The sequence below is a fragment of the Pinus tabuliformis genome, chromosome 6 (assembly GCF_031772625.1).
Source record: "Pinus tabuliformis cultivar Carrire ecotype Pingquan chromosome 6, CPIR1, whole genome shotgun sequence".
NCBI classification, from domain to species: domain Eukaryota; kingdom Viridiplantae; phylum Streptophyta; class Pinopsida; order Pinales; family Pinaceae; genus Pinus; species Pinus tabuliformis.
This window is the reverse complement of record NC_142292.1, coordinates 1,133,536,241-1,133,554,342: the sequence shown is the minus strand read 5'-3', so window position 1 is coordinate 1,133,554,342 and position 18,102 is coordinate 1,133,536,241. Positions and strand designations below refer to the sequence as shown.

The 18,102-nt window shown below is 38.9% G+C and overlaps 1 protein-coding gene across 1 annotated transcript in view; it reads left to right on the top strand.

The window, feature by feature from the left end:
- LOC149262866 (uncharacterized) overlaps positions 1-17,683 on the top strand; it is a 93,016-nt gene extending 75,333 nt beyond the window's left edge. The window contains exon 2 of the mRNA XM_089425351.1: positions 16,479-17,683. Within this exon, the coding sequence (XP_089281477.1) occupies positions 16,479-17,096 (618 nt within the window). The 3' untranslated portion in view covers positions 17,097-17,683. The remainder of the gene's footprint in view (positions 1-16,478) is intronic.
- Positions 17,684-18,102: the final 419 nt, after the last annotated feature.

Below are 18,102 nucleotides of genomic sequence, written 5' to 3'. Positions count from 1 at the left end.
AGTATAAATACAAGTGCCTTGCAAGTCATTTGTACACACAACTCTCTTGAGATTTGTTCTTCTCCACTTGTTTTGGGCTTTAGTGGAAAGAAGAATCTCTAAGGGAGAAACGCAGTCCTAGAGGATGATGCCCTAGCTCATGAAAGCCTTACGCATAGATCCAGGATGCTGTCATATTAAGAAGCAGACTTGCCCTAATCCTCTTCACTATCATAGAAGACAACCCTGATCTAATATGCTATCCAAAGGGAGACCTTCATTGCTTTCATAGAAGATAACCCTTGTCTAATACGCTATCTAAAGGGAGACCTTCATCGCTGTCATGAAGGAGATTGAAGTAGGCTCCCTCACTGTCCTATAAGGGCTTAATATATTCCCTAAACTGTTGTGCATTCAAGCCCCAGCCTTAGCCGCACGTTTAATTTGAGGCCACGACATGGGAGGCTAGGGAAACATGGGTTGAGGACTGTTTCATGGGTTGAACAAAGTCTGAAGTGCTGGTTGGAGGGTCGAGGGTCTGTTCTTGAAGGCCGGGACATGGAGGATAAGTTTCAGGGCTGTTTGAGGTGGTTCTTGGGTGGAGAAGCCTTGGGAGAGGCAGCACAGATTGCTGTGGTTAGGCCGTAGGCCTTACCTCATTGTTGAAGGGCAACATAGGGTATATTGAGGGTTGTTCATGCCCAGAACAACATAAAGTCAGGTGAGTGTCTCTCCTATGATAGGCTGCAGCCAAGGAGGGCTGTTTGGGTGACTGTTTACGGGCTGCCAATATTCCCTAACCAGTCACAGTGACAACAACTATATTGCAGACCTGAAATTGCACGAAGACATGGTGATAGTGCAGCAAGATGCATGGGTATCATGATGCAGTAAGGTGCATAAAGAAGCATGTTAAATGTAGTGACTGTTGTAGGCAGCATGGATGCAGTACAATGCAGCACATTGGTACAACTTGGTGATGATGAGCATGATGTGAATAGTGCAACAGCAAAAGGTATTGAAGCAACATGTTGAAGTGATGATACATTGCAGTATACATTGAGCACAGTGATGGGTACAGTCATGATTAGTGAAGCATGATGAGATGCAGCATAGTGATGATGGGTGCAACATGGTGCAACAAAGTGAGGTGCAACATGATGATGAGGTGCAGCACAATGATAGGTGCAGCATGGTGATGGAATCACCTTTGAGAATCAGTTGAAGCAACATGTCTTCAACTGAGTTCAGCTACCTCATGTATCATCTTCTTAGAGATGATTTCTGCTCTTATTTAGATAAGTCAAAGTGTTGACTTTTGTTGTATATATACTATCTCTCTCTCTCTGCTGAACTATTGAAAAACATATAAGAAGAATTGATCAAGGGTTTTGCCCACATTGGGGTTTGTCCCTTGCTAGCGCCACATCTTGTGTCCTCTTGTCTTGGCTTGTCTTCAGCGATTTATGTTTATGTTCTATAGGCAATTTACTATTATGTTGATGTGATTGCTAATCTGGAAAAGATATTGAGCTAACTGTGAAAATTGAAATAAATTGCTCTAAGCATAGAACATACCTAAAATCAATAGCTAGCCTCCCTATCCCATTGCCCCCACCTTGGGTTGGGCCTAGAATGATGCCCTAGAGGTTGGAGCAGCTAAAAAAAGAAGAAAACACATAATTGGCCATATTTAACTAGAAATTGTACCACAAAATGCAAAAGATGGCTAGGACAAAAATAATTAGCCCGTGGGCAGAAGCCAATACATGAGCTCTACCCCAATCCATGGCCATCACCCCAGTTCCATAGGACCTAGATGAGCCTCCTTCATCATTCAGGAACCCATGATTGTCCCAACCTCTGGAGGTCAATGAACTGCCCTACCTTGAAGGGGGTAATTGCTGCTATATATTACATATCATGCTCTTGTCATTTGAGCCCCGAGTAGTTGATTAAAAAAAATTCATAAAAGGCAAAATGCATATAAAGAAGGGTGGAAAAAATCAAGATCAGGACACCTCATGTACAACGACTACTCCTTCCTATACATTACATACCCAGGGGTGGGCTTCCCCTTATCTAACTACCCCTATGCGCCATTATGTGGTCCAGGACTGCCCCTCTCATTCCCTACTCCATATCACTTATTTGTCACTTGCCACCCCCATTAGAGGGATGTACCTTGGACATACTATCCCCTCCAAGTGCTGAAACCACCTAATGAGGTACTTGGTTAACCCCCTTTGGAGCTTGGAGACATTAGCGCATTCCAAAGCCCACTACGGAAGAGCATGCCATTATGAAGTGCCCACTTTGCTAACCATGATTTTAAGCTCTTTTACTTGATTATTTTAATGACTGGTTGTACTGGAACCCTAAGGGATGCATTGGATCTTATGCAGGATTGTAGGTGGTTTCCATTTGGTTTTGGTTTCCTTGTATGGGATCTTGACCCCCAAAGGTCTACATTGACACATGTAGGGTGTGCATAGAGAGCCATGGGCCTCCAGAGCAGCAGACAACGCTCCAAAAATCTTCATGGATGTTTAGAGACTACTAGCGATCTACTTTTGGGATGATGGTGATATGCTTGGTAAACTATGCCCGACACGCCCCCACAGGTGCCCCACAGTCTTGGCAGGTGTCCCAACACTTGTACGATGTCATGGCAGCATTCATTCCACCACTTGGACCATTACAAACGATCTACAAGCATCTCCGATTCATACGGAGACCCATGGGGTCATTGATGTGCCCTTAGACCCACTGGGAGCACCATAGGTCTACTACTTGGAGAACAAGGGGCCACCCCCTTGTCCATCATATTCCGAGGAATTTATTCCTCAATATGGCACTTCAGGATACTATTGAGCCTTTGGAGGGCCCCACAACATGCACATGTGAAAATTCGAGAGGCCCCAAATCACTACTGCAGCAACTGATTATATTTCTCCCACTGAATCAAGTTATCTACAGTATTATACAGTAAACATCGAAATAAATACAACTACAGCCTTCACAACTTAAATAATATGCGGAAACAAGAACCCGAGCAAGAAAGAAATAACACACACAAGTGGCACCATTGTTTTTGGACCAATGTCCCCGGAAAAACCCATTGTGGGAAAACCGATGCAACAATTGAGCATTTGTATTATGAAGTAGTAGTTTCTGAATACAATATTTGGATGCCTTACTGGCTATCCGACATAGAGAATCTGATTGGCAGAGAATTAGTGAGAAATACCTCACATTATCTCTGGAGATCCGACATTGACCCAACCACTGAATGGCTAGCCCCACGCTGCCTCTGCGCAACTTCTGTGCAATCACTGTGCTGCTTTGCGTCACAGCTGATGGTGACTGCGCCACTCCTTTTGGCTGATCGATTTGCTGGCTGGATGCTCAATCCTCTAGCCCTCTAGTCTCACACCTCGACTCTTGACACTAGATTTGATCTAGTTCTCAGCAAAACTGCGAATCTCGTCTCAGGCTCTGTGCTGCCTTAGTGTGGCTCTGCGTTGCCTCTTCTGAATCTCTCTCTGCCTCCTTTGCAATGTATCCCTAGATCAGGAAACCCTCCAACCGGGAAACTATCCCTGCCCCTCATTGCAAGAAATCCTCTTGATGACCTCTCTTGCAACTCCTTTGCTTCTTTCTTGAGAAAATCGATCTCTGATCTCTCACTCAATGTGTTTTCCAAATGCCCATCAAGCCTCTTCTTATAATCCTCTCGTTGATCAGTGAACGACCCAGATTAGATTCTAATCAATGGCTTAGATCATTTTGGCTTGATCCTAGTCTTCTTCTAGAAGTTTCACCCATAGTTTAATTAATACCCTTTAATTATTTTAATTTCCTATGTTTAGACTTAGGCATCCATTAAAAATAATTAATTATAATAAAACCTTCTCTGGGTGGAATTTCCCAAAACGATTTCTGGGTATTCTGGAATACATGTGTCCTTGCCTCCCTGCAAATTTTGAGGCTTAGAGCACATCCGATGCTATTAGAAATCAACACTCCCTCTTAGCGAGGAATGTGCTCTAGTAATGCAACCTGTTGAAGCATCACCCTTCTCTATATCATCTCCCTTTGTGCCGTTGATGTCTAACATCACTGCCCACCAACTACTGCGCAAATGCTGCATCCGTGTTGTTGCTGGCCCTGCCACTACCAACACTGCATCTGCACTGAAACCCCCTCCCACTGTTGCTGCTGCTACAACAACAACGAAAAAACATCCAAAATACTGAACCAAAGGTGTGTAGTGTGATGCATCTGCTATTGAAGTTCTGACTGTTGCTAGTCTTTGTGCTGTCAGTGAAGCCACTGCGCTGTTGCTGACTCTGCTCTGTGCCAACTGCATTGTTGCCGACACTAGCTCTACGCTTCTCAGACTCTGGCGCTCCTAGCCACTGCAGCTGTCACTCCGACACTCCTCTGCACCAACTGACCTTTGTCCATCTTGCTACTTCTGATATGGGATCCCATAGCAAGATATTGATCCTAGAGGTGGACTCCTCATGGATCCTGCCTGTAAGGACCAACACAATTTAAATCATTAATTTCTACAGAATTTACAATTACAGTAGTCATTAATTTCTACAGAATTCACAGTTATAGTATATGCATAATTCATCAATTTAATTCACATATTCATACCTGGTTTCCGAGCCTGGTGTCGATTCCTTGTTGATGTAGCTCCAATTGCTCCCGATACCAAATGACTAAATCCTCCCATCCAAGCTGAGCACAGCCTTGGTACTTAGCTCTAAAATACTTCCCAATTGGAGTATTTTGGTCCCCCGTGCCCAAAAGCCTTGAGAATAATTGCTCAATCTTGAAATTTCGATTCAGATATCCAGCTTTGAATTCAATCTTTGACTCTGATTCTTCTTTCCCCAAAAACCCCCTCCCCTCTCTGCGTCTGCGTGCTTGGGATAAGTACTCTTCCTAGGCAGTCACCGCCTTCTTCCACCACCCTCATTAGATTTTACTAGATTTTATTTGACAGGTATGGCTTTATGTGTAATGGGAGATGAGGATACATATTTATCTTGATATGGTTGACGTGTTTAAACTAAATAATTTTAACTTTTATAAAGTTTAATTATAATAATAAAATCAATAGTTATACATATATATCAAAATTTTATTATATTAATTTAGAATTTTAACCTATATATATATTAACAATAATTAACTTATAACTTTAACTCTATAATGGTCAATATCTACATTAGAAGGATTGGAATTGTAAATTTTATTTAACAACCTTGTAAGTACAAAGTATTTAATATGTATATTTGAGTGTCAGATCTCTCATCTGAATAATTTAGGTATTTAGCCCCTTTTCATTCATTTAAACATTTTTCCTAATTATTTAATAAGTATACTAGTGCAAGGCATGTGATGTGTGCATATGTAGCTATCATATGCATACATCATATGCATGCTAATACTTTGCTTATAGATCGAGATGGGTCATTACATTGCCCATCTGTAGTTCTTTCAAACTACAGTACTAGATCACCCCACCTCTCCCCTGGAGATATCTGGGCAATCATGGCGAACTCCTCGTCCTCGATCTTTGTAGTTGCAGCTCGCGGATCAAGTTTCTCATCCTCGTCCTTCTTGAGAGGACACTGCATAGTGTGGTGACCAAATTCACCACACCAGAAACATTTGATCTTTGAGACATCTTTCTTCCCCCTCCGTTGCTCCCACTGCCCCTTTGATGTAAGGGCTGCATTCTCTTCCTCCTCCTTGGGCTTCGTCCCATTACTACTGCTGCTATCAAGTTTTCACTTGACTAAGTCTTGCCTCATCTCTTCCTGTTGAAGAGCAGCCCACATCCCTTCCCAATTTGACAATCTCCTTCTGTCTAGGATACTCTGGACAAACACTTGCCATTCTTCTGAGATAGAATTTAGGGCCAACCTCACCATCTTGGTGGGCTGAGGCGCTGATCCTACAGTTGCCAATGGGTCTCGGACCTCTTGAAACTTTGATAGGAACAGATCAATAATAGGAACAAATCAATGAGTTCCCCCTTCTGCATCCTCGTGGATCTCATTTTCTCCTCCAAGTACATCTTTCGCTGCTCAGAAGATCCCTAATACAACGTAGCCAAGGCATCCCACATCTCCTTGGCAGTCTCATTGTCAACAATGTGATATTCAACATGATCCCTCACTCCATCGAGGATCAACCGCTTGGCCTTTGCCATTTCAACCTTGTACTTCTTGAGTGGATCTGGATCTGCAGGGTCAACTACCACACTGTCGACATAGGCTTTAAGATTATGCTCATCCAGAAGGCATGCGATCCTACCTTCCAGATCACATAGTTGGATGCTCCATCCTACCGATCTTGATCTCTCAGCTTGTTAACTGCCATCTCTGCCAACAAAATGTCGAACTGCCTCCTCTCTCCTCCGCGCTGTTGTTGGGCTGGCCTACACACTCCTTGCTAGAGTTAGTAGATCTTCTCCTCTCTACTGCTGCGCAACAAATGAGAAATCAAATTCCTTGGCTAGGAATTCTCCAAGGAAGAAATTCCCTCAAATAGTGTTTCTTTCCCTCTTCTGACGTTTTTCTGCCCCAGCAACTGCTGCAGAAAACTGCGTCTCACCAGAAAACTGCTCTGCGCTAAAGCTTCTGCTACGCTACTCCCTCTGTTGCTGACAAATCTCGATCTTGAAATCTTACCTCTCTGTCAACTCACTTAGAGAGAGATTTTCCTTGAGAATTTTGCCCTCTTGTCTTGGACTGCGCAATCCCTCTGGGGATTCGATTTGCTGCCTACACAACACTTCGATCTCCCTCCTCTTCAGCGCTTGGCTCTTTCGATCTGCTCTCTTGCTTCACCTGTGCTTTAATACCATGTGAAAATTCGAGAAGCTCCAAATCACTACTGCGGCAACTGATTATATTTCTCCTACTAAATCAAGTTATTTACAGTATTATACAGTAAACATGGAAATAAATACAACTACAACCTTCACAACTTAAATAATATGTGGAAACAAGAATCTGAGCAAGAAATAAATAACACACACAAGTGACACCGTTGTTTTTGGACCAATGTCCTTGGAAAAACTCAATGTGGGAAAACCGTGCAACAACTGAGGGTTTGTATTATTAAGTAGTAGTTTCTGAATACAATCTTTGGATGCCTTGCTGGCTATTCGATACAAAGAATCTGACTGGTAAAGAATTAGTGAGAAATACCTCACATTATCTCGGGAGATCCGACACTGATCCAACCACTGAATGGCTAGCCCCACGCTGCCTCTGTGTAGTATCTGCACAATCATTGCATTGCTCTGCGTCACAGCTGATGGTGACTGCATCACTCCTTCTGGCTGAATGCTCAATCCTTTGGCCCTTCGACCTCACACCTCGACTCCTGACACTGGATCTGTTAGATACATTCATTTGTATCATCACTTGACTTGGGATCTCTCTAACATAGAGGACTTCACATTTTTTCCTTGGAGGATATTTTTTGGAGATGGATGAATTTTGACTTATGGATTTGGGCGATTTATTATATCTTGGAGCTTTGTCTTGTAAACAAAATGCTGGTTGGATATACTCTATAACGTTGTAAGTAAATTTTGATGTTATTATTCTTGTTGCTGCATACTGCTAAAATTAGGGATAGTTGCTGCATGATTGAAATGTGGAATTGAGCATGTTTTAGCTAATTTAATGTATGGGCCAATGTTATATGAATTAAATGTCTTAGAGATTATTTGTCTCAATAAGCTTGCACTGTTTGCTTTGAAAATGCTTAAAGGTCACTTTTCTTTTCTTTCTTTCAACATTGGATGAAGGTGACTTTCTGGGCCTCCTTGATCAAGAAACCAAGTTCTTACTCATCAACATCCTTGACTCCATATCCCCAAGTGAATTAGGCACTGATCCCTAAAAGCCCCTTCACCTTTTTCACCTTTTATCACTTTTTCCCAGGTCTAGCCCTCAAAGGTCACCTAGGGCATCAATTTCCTGGGAATTGACCCAAAGAAAAACATTGATCTCCTACAGGCTACTGCGCTGGTGAGTCCCCTCCCTCTCCTCCAAATTTGAGGCAATTATAACGGTGGAATCTCCTGAAATCCGAAGCCCTAGCTCTAGGATCGAATTTTGCGTAGGCATCCTCAAGGTTCGACCTCAATAGGATCAATTCAACCTTTTGAAGTAAACATCTTGTCCAGGATAGGAACATCATTGGTTGCTGCATTTCGTCCCCGAACTTGGGCTGGGTCCACTTGGCTTCGTGTGGTCCCACTTCTCAATAAATATTATTTGTCAAGGACCATTTGGGAATCGAAGTTTCCCAAGGATTATAGGGATTGAGAACCTCGTCCGTAAATCTATTCCTTCTCCCTCAACCCTCCAATCCTCACCCCTTACCCTTGGAAGACCAAGTTCCTTGCTTAAAGAGTAAGCAAGCTCCATTCTTCACTCCACCATTGGGAAAGGGTTTTTAGGGTGACTTCTCACCTATCCATCGACACATTCTTTACAAGTGATCCTTACACTACCGGGACTCCTCCCATCCGTGAAAGTCCATCAGGGAGACTTAGCTGTGGTGACAGTGGGCTAAGCCCCCGCCGTTGCCCTTAACCTAGCAGTTACCCTCTTAGGAACCCCTTTAGGTCCCTTGCTCACACTAGGGTTTCAACCTGCATGAAAATTTCATGCTTCTAGAATAGATGATAAACCTTCCACTACTAAATCCCTCAAGATGGTAGGAAAACCAACTCTAATACCACTGTAATATTCCTTTTTAATTATTTTAGAATTTCGATAATTTTTCTATTTTTATTTCTTCAAACAATTTTCCATAGATAAAATTCCACTTAAAATGCCATAGAAAAATAGATCAACCAGATGCAAGAAACACAACAATAAAATTAGCTAGTTCTTTAAATTATTATAATAAGAAAGTTCATGTTGACAACTATTTTAAAACCAAAATGGGTTTATTGGAAACCTAGTTGAGGGTGATGTGAGCTGCTGCAAAATCTCAGACCCCTGGTGACTGCTGCAATTGGATCCTCCTTGCTTTGTTAAGTGCCAATGGCGAATTTGAAATGATTCCTCTATCAAACCATTGTTATCAGAACTGGACCAGAACTAGTGGAACCAATCGGTTCGATTGGTTTGGAGGTCAAACTGGTCCGGTTTGAGGTTTGGAACTGGAAATGGTTGGTTGGTATTGAACCAACCAATTCCGTACAATTTGACCAAAGATGTTCCAAACATAATTAAAAAAAACAAGAATTTTGAGTGCCAATGGAGAATTTGAAATGATTCCTCTATCAAACCAGTGTTATTAGAACTGGACCAGAACTAGTGGAACCGATCGGTTCGATTGGTTTGGAGGTCAAACTGGTCTGATTTGAGGTTTGGAACTGAAATGGTTGGTTGGTATTGAACCAACTGATTCCGTACAATTCGACCAAAGATGTTCCAAACGTAATTAAAAAAAAAACAAGAATTTTGAGTGGGGCAGCATAATATTCAAGCCTAGTATTGCTATGCAATTCATGGTAATGTTAAATTCTTGAAGTAAAAGTGACATTGTCCTTTATCTTTCATCTTCATCCTTTCACGTAAATTTTTGACATTACCATGAAATGACTTAGAATATTTGAGAATGGTTCCGACCTCATTGGCTTTCATATGGAAAAAGTGAAATTTTAGATCTTGCTCAAAATCTAACAGACTTAACAGTTTTTCAGGATTTTGGGATTGTGGGGATTGAGCGTTTCCATTGGATTTTTTCGTGTACCACAATTTGGAACTAATACTTAATCAAGAGCACCAACCCCTCTTTGTACCTTGATGTTAGTGGCATTGGTTTTTAAACTCCTCTATCATGACTCCATTAAAAATGTACCCATCACTCAAACAAAATCTTGACTTGACATGCTACGTTTTTCAATCTTATTTTAATGCTTAGAGGATGATATTGATTACGAAGATTGGAATGTAGGCAATGATTTTTATGATATGTAGGTATTTGTTGTAGCATGATTTTATTTGGATGCTAGAGGCCATCTAGAACTGGTTTGTTGATGTATTTTTGATTGAGAGATAGAGTGCACTCAATGCTACTTGGGTTATGTGCACCCTTACATGCTATGTAAATGAGAACTTTGCTTATTTGTGTATAAATGGTTTGGATTCATATGGATGCACACCAATATATATATTTTTCTTTGAAATTTGAATTTGTGTTTCTGGTCAACCAATTTTTTGTTCTGGCTTTTTTACTGTTCTAGTCCAGTTCTGATATGTTATTGGTTCAGAGGGTTTTCCAGTTTGATCACCAGTTCGGTTCCTCTAACATTGCCTCAAACTAGCTAGGGTGGATGTTTTACCATTGAATCTAGAGAATAGTTAGATCCGTAGGGAGGATAGTCTCACTCTTGAAGATGATCAACACTTGAGGTTACAAACCCTCATACAAATGATTAGAGAACCACTAAAACAATTCACCAAATCATCCACACACCCCCCATGAGCTCATGCCTCTCTTTTTATAATGATGGCTTATCGGAATACCATGGACAATAGCATGGGTCGTTCGAATACCATGTGTCACTTTTCCTTTATTAAATATAGTGACTTTTTAATATTCCCTTTTCTTAGCCACTTTTAATTAATTAATTCCCTCATATCCCACAATTTATTTTAATTTGTATCCTAGGCTATTGAGATGCTCTCCATTTCGAATACCTGGAAAAAGGGACATTACAGGAAACAGATTGGCAATATGGCAACACAATTTCAACATGATTAGGACTTGTACATCTGGTGGCTACATCCTATAAGAAAGCAATGATTTCAAACTGTGTGAATGTACGGATAGTTGCGACTTGAGGCTGAGAGGTCGGCTCTGATACCAGATGATTCACGATATATTTCAGTGCAAAATAAAATATAATATTTTAATAAAAGTGTATATGAATGTGATGATTATTACAATGAGGGGGCCTGACTTAATATAGCCTAAGGCGCCTGTTTGAAGAGTTGTGACTCTTCTTATTCATAACATTGTAATATTATTATTTAAATATTTGATTTAATTATTTTTTTCATGAGGAATAACTTTATATTCCATGTGAGGAATATACACATTTCAATCCTCGAGGGACTATTCAGACTCAACAGTAAGGCTCAAAGCCATTACAACAAAGCTATTCATGTCACTTCAGAGAATTGAACTTGGGTGGGAAGGATAACAATCAATCCTCCCAACCACTTGAGATCAACCCAATTGACATATTTAATTTTATTATTTATTTTATACATAACATAGATTCTGTATATTTGGAAGGCCATTGACCAAACTCTCTTTAGCCAAATAAGAAAATTATCTCAGATTTAAATGTCTTTATATTTCATGCCAAAGCTCATTGCTATTTTGACCATCCTTGGCCATCAAATTTCTTTTGCTTTCTAGGCATCAACCAACCTAAAAATCCCATATCTACAATACTAAGAGCAAATGTCTTCTTGTTGACCTTATCCACAATTAACATTTGTGATGGACGAAAATCACATGTGAGTTGGGGTTGTGCTTCATAATTTCACTTATAGAAAGTAGATGGTTATCCATTCCTAGGACATAGTGAACATCAAGCAATACTAGCATTTCACCTAACAAGGTTATTTGCCAATTTCATTTGCCTTCTACCTTGTATTCCTTCTACCTTGTATTCCTCTCATCCACCATTAACCATAGTATCATTAGAAGATATGTGAGCAAAATAACTAATATACCAGTATTTCCTATCGGTAGAAGGATGAGATGCACCCAAATCTAGATGTTATTCCTAGCCATAAACACGAAGAGGTCTTCCTTATGTTCTGCAACGTTAGCCTACTTCTTGGGCTGTTTTTCTCATTATATAATGATTTTTTGCAAAAATTATTTTTATTGCACATCTTTCCACAATAACGACACTTAAAAGTTACGTGATTAATTGAATCATCTGTTCAGCTGTCCTCATTCTTTCTAGGCAAACTTGCCTTTGGCCTTGAAGTTGGTCACCAAAGCTATTTTTGAACCCTCGTTCCCATTCCCATTTCTACTTCCAAACTTTTTTTCCATTCGTCTTGTTGCAAGAGGTTGGTGCTCAAATCTTCAAACATTAGGTCAATATTAGTGGAAGTAACATTTGGGTGTTTCATGAATTGCTGAATGATGTTGGTAAACTCATGAGAGTGACTACCGTCATGTCTTCCTTTTCTGTTTTCTGCCCAATGGCGTTCCATTGTTCTCTGAGATCCTCTATCTTTAACAAATGATCTTGTCAAGGTTCACTTTCATCCATTTTGATTGTAAACAATAAATTTTCAAGGAAGAAGACTTTGGTTTTATTTGAACTTTCTTGTAAATCCTTTAGTCGCTTCCAAATAGATGTAACATCGCTCCCTCTTTGCACTTTATGAAGCATTTCACCAGTCATTGAAAGCTTTATCAACATCACCACATCTATATTCCACTCATCAAACTCGGTCTGATAATGATCCAAACACCTGCACTAAAAAATGGCCAACATACATTGTGTCTAGGTACTATAATTCTTAGCGAATTTTTTATTACCCTCTAACATTATGTTAGGCAAACTATTAATTAAAGCACAACATATTCAGCCTGTGTGTCACTGAAAATAATATTTGTCAATAAAATAAAGACTTAAAAAACTTACTTTGTCAATTTTTCCTCTTTGAAACTGAAAATTATGGAGGTGAACACAAATATTATTGTTGAAAAGGTGATAATCTGAAAAATGTACAGATCTGTTGTAGATCTGCCAATCTAATTCAGAAAAAGGATACACCTGTCCAATTTGACAAGTTATAGTCAATTATTTGCTAGATCTGCAAAATACAGCAAATTAACCAAATCTGACCTTCACTTGATCAAACTACCTGAAAAGAACAGTAAGTTTACATTGATGGTGTGCGTACAGGTCAAATTTTATATGTTGGTGGCTGAAATCTGTACTATACTGCTCAACTGTGCTGCTGGGTGTTTATATGACTTTTTGGTCATTGTACAACTGGTTGCCCATTGTACATACTGTTGATTCTGTATATTTGTACAACGGACAGTTTTCTTAGGTGGGTGCTGTACTGTACAGTTATCTAGTTCCTCCATGCTGATTGCTTGCTGCTTTTGCAAGGCAGCGGCCCATTGAAAAAAGACATTTTCCTTTTTTTCTTTTGATTTTATGAACCCAATACTTTTGTTGTTGTTGTTGTTTTTTTTTTATTTCCATGAAGTCAGAGCTATCTTTTAATCAGGCAGAAAGAAGTTAGTTTGTGTTTTAACGAGAAATGCAAACCAGGTATTTCTTTCCTTAGAAAAATAAATCTGCCTTTAAAAACTTGAAGGCAAGAACAGAATATACTTAGCCTTCTTTGCATGAAAGCCCTTTAGTTTGTTTAGCTATGTATAAAAAAGCAGTGCCTTGTCTGCAATTGATCTACCCAATCCCTAGGATTTTGAAGAGATAAAGACTTCTTGGATAGCAAAACGGAGAGAGCACATGTCCTTTATTAGTAAAGGATGACATAAACCCTAGGTGCATCAATTTTAGATGCGTAAATCCTAAAATGAATATAATATACTTTAGGTCATTAATTTGACATTAAAACATGAATTAAACTAAGTTAACAAGTGATTCTAATAATATTCCCATGTCAATTCGACATTAAAACATGAATTAAACTAAGTTAACAGGTGATTTTAATAATATTCCCATGTCTATAGTCTAAATGATCATGAATGAAATAACTGGAGTCTCAAACTATACCAATCATATTCCTAAGTTCTTAACCTTGGTGATACACATATAATTTGAACTTCTGATTGATCTTGCGTGTAGTATACATAACAAAATAACAGAAGCATAATGTGAGAGTAATAAATATCACAGATACGTTGATGTTGCAATTAGGCCACCCACAACACATACACCTCTCTTAGGTTATTCATCCCTCATTGCAGTATTATTATAATTATATAACACTAAACACCCTAATTTGGTTACGGTGGTTTAAAGACTTACCCCCCCCCCCAAATGGTATAATATAGCATTAGTCATATCACTAACAAAGTGACCATATTACACTGATATATTTTGATCTTTCATATAATCATTGCTCATTACATTATTTATTAGCACCCTAAGTTGGTTTTGGTTCTTTAACCACCCAACCCTTAACCTGAATATTCAAATATTACATTGGTCACATGCGTATGATATGTGACCTTATTACGCTCACATATATACGCTACACTTCCTTGATGCCAAGCCCTCTATGTACGTTGACGTTGGTGGCATTGATTACTGAACCCCTCCATCATGACCTTAGTAAAAATGTACACTTGAGTCCAGCAAAATTATTGATTAGGCAGGCTAAGCTTTTTCTATCATATTTTAATTCTTAGAGGGTGATGTTGATGAGGAGGATCCCAATATAGGCAATGATTTCAATGTTATTTAGTTTTTCGTCGTAGCATGATTTTTTTGGGACTCTAGAGGCCATTTGGAGACTTTTTGTCGTAGCATGAATTTTTTGGGACTGCACTTGGTGCTATTTTGGTTATATACTTGCTATACACATGATTTTTTTTTGCATATTTGTGTATAATAATTTGGATTGATATGAATGCAATGAATTATATGCTCGTTTCAAAATTTGAATATTTTATGTAACTTTTGGTCAGCCAATCTTTTGGTCTTGTTTTGATAACATTGCTGAGGATGCTGTGACTGTTTTCCATCAAGCAAACAAGGAGGAATCCATTGTTTCAACTTTCATTGCCATGATTCATCTCAAGAGATACATTTAATTTTGTTTTGATGTGATTTTGTATCATTTTGTCAGGTATTACTCAAGTTAAAAATTTGGAAAAAATGATTATTTTTATATTTTTTCAAATTTTTGATAATTTCCCCAATATTGCTGGTAACAAAAAATGTAACATTAATTGTAATTAGTTTTTAATTTCTAAAAAACTTGGACCTTTATGCCTAGATTTCATTTTTGTATTTGTAATTTGCAATATGTGTCTGTGTGCCCTTTTTCTAGACTAGATGTCTTATGTTAGATACTCGTATCCATGTGTCCTCCATGTTCCATTGTCATGTGATTTAGGTGGACAGTAATTAAAATAAAATAAATATCATCAAGCCCGTTCTGGGAGGTAAAGGTTTAAAACTAAATAAATATCATCATGCCTGTTGTTGGAGGGTAAAGGTATTTCTCATTTCATTTTTGTAGGGAGGCTGATCCCAGCGAAACAAACACATCCGGATCTCCTGTGTACTTTTGTAAAAGGAAAGGAAAGGCAGGGTCTACAGGTTAACACTTTCCTTACCATGCATGGATATTTTGATTGGTGGGTTTTTAGATGCTCGACCATCGGGATAGGAAAGACGCTTCTCTACTTGCCTTCATAACCATCGACTTGCCTAGGGTCCTCTCTGTACTTATCATGCATCAACATGATTTTCTGGTCAGAAAGATTTATCATTTTATGGTAAGAAATTAGGAGACCTTACACAGTAAGTTACACTACGAGTGCAAGCAAGGAACCTGTAAGTCCTACACTATAGACCCTAGATACGGGGTCACCCTTAAGGACGCCCGAGCACTGCGGGAGTCTCAGCTCCGTTCGGGAAATCATTCCCTCAGAATCAGAGGTCTGGCTATGACTTGAAAAAAGAAGACGTCGTGGGGTGATTTTGTTCTTCATTCGACATATGCCGGATGAGGAAGCATTGAACAAATGGGTGTCCGTTGAATTGGGAAGCCAAGGGGATTTCTTTGCATTCCTTTCCAGTTTACAACTTTTATTTGATAATGCTTAAAATGGCTTTACAGAAGCTTCCGTGTAACGCTTGAGGATATACTGACTATTCTACAAATTACTCGTTCGGTTATTCAAGTCAAAGAATTAGCCACTGGTGGTGCATGAGAACCTAGCTACCAGTTAGGATGTCTCAACAGAAAAAATGGAACTATAGTACAAACAGTTTTAAGATACAATATGCCAATATATGCATGAAAAATATCCAGAAATTGTGCATACATAATGTCAAAGAAAAAGACATTGCAGCATATTTAAATAACAAATACTCTGAAATTGAATTGTATCTTTACCTATGATGCCGAGAAATATAAATAAAATTCTAGTATCGACAAAAACTCTTGCAGGAGAAATCAAGATGTTAACCGTAGTTATAACACAAATAGACGTGGCATACCAGTCTTGTTTTCTTGACACTAAAGTTCGTTGAATTCGTCCAAATTATCTTCCACTTTATCATCTTTACTGAATTGTTTGGTTGAATCTTGTAGGTTTTGTTTTGGGATCATTCTTTATATGTGGTTGCTCGGGATGCTTTCTTTCTATTTAAAATATCTCATATCTAATATGCGAGATGGGTTTTGCAGTTATGTTTACCAGGATGCACTAGAATAACTGCAGAAGGAATTGTGACAATGGTGAAGGGATACGCAGAGAAAAGTGGAGATAGCATGCCTGGACTAAAACATTTGAGGATTCGTGGCCTTTATGGCTTAACTAAAGATCACCTTGATAACTTGAAATCCTCTCTGGATGGTGGTTTACAGCAGCAGTCTGAATTGGTAAAACCCCAGTTTTATCATAATGGCCATTATATGTTTTCGTATCACGATGATAGATCTATCGATGTTGAAGTTTGCCCAAAATGTGAGAATGCAAGGCTTGTTTATGACTGCCCTAGGGAAAGATGTCAAAAAAAGAAGGGCCATAAACTTCAACAATGTCGGGGGTGTATTTTTTGCATTGCTCGTTGTGAAGAGTGTGGAAGGTGCATTAATGACAACGAGTTTGAAGAAACCTTTTGTTTAGATTTGCTGTGTTCTGCTTGTTGGCTTCAACTTCCGAAATGTTTAGAATGCAACAGACCTGGCTGTGGGAGACATGCAGATCACTTCATGAGACGGCCAGACACCTCTTTTGTCTGTGGTGATTGTATGGGAGTGTCAACTGGTTGCCTGGGTCCAGATTTCGATGATTTTGCCTAACTCTTTGCAGATGGTCTTTGTTTCTGCTTTATGGTTTATGCTTCGATAAAATCATGGGCAGCTGATGGCTTTTGACCATGAAACTTAGTTTTTTTTTTTTCCTTTCAGTTTTTATGATTTCTGCCATTTGACAATCGTGAAAAAAGGAAAAGAGAAGCAAAACTGCCTTTGGGTAACATAACAGCATGTCCCATGGCCCAAAATTTTGGTTAGTTAATATGCCTAATAATCTACGGACCGTGAAAGCCATTGCCGGTCCCAAAGTATATCTTTATTTTGTTAGTGTTTTATTGTTGCCCTAGGTTCTACTTCTTCTACCTTGCCTCTTATGGTTTGCTATGTTGTGAGAATGTAAATATGAATACCGTAAGAATACATTATTATTATCCATTTATCAAGTTTTGTCGTGTTAGTGCATGGACCTGTTCTAGAAGCTATGCTACGAGTGATGTCATGCCAACGGCTCCTTTCTTCAAGGTGCCGTGCAGATTTTGTTGGTCCTTGGGCCTTTAACAGGACAGGCTTTTTCTTGTATATTCTATCATTCTCAATATCGGACTTGAAGAAATGTTGATAGTTATTGTACATACCTTATTTGAAATGTTTGGTTTATTTAGCAGCTTTTTGGTTATTTATTCCATAGATAGGTAGACAAGCTAATTCTTATGATTTTATTTTCGAAGTATGAAGTGAAATGTCTCTTTTACCCGTTCAAAATTAAAAGCATTATTTTAGGACAACCTTAACCTTTTTTGGGCTGTTCTAGGGTAGTTTCCCACAGTACGAATCCCAAATGAAAGTTATATCTCGGCACAGAAATACCATGCATGATAATATGTTGACGAGCATTGAAGTGCTTAGTATTTTATGGTCCATGTCTAATATTGATGTTAGGGGTTGGTAATAACTAACATAGAGATGTAAGAAGTAAGTAGAGATGTGAAGAATTAGATGTCTTATTTCTTTATTTCTTTTTAGTAAGAAGTAGATATGTAATTTTTTTTGG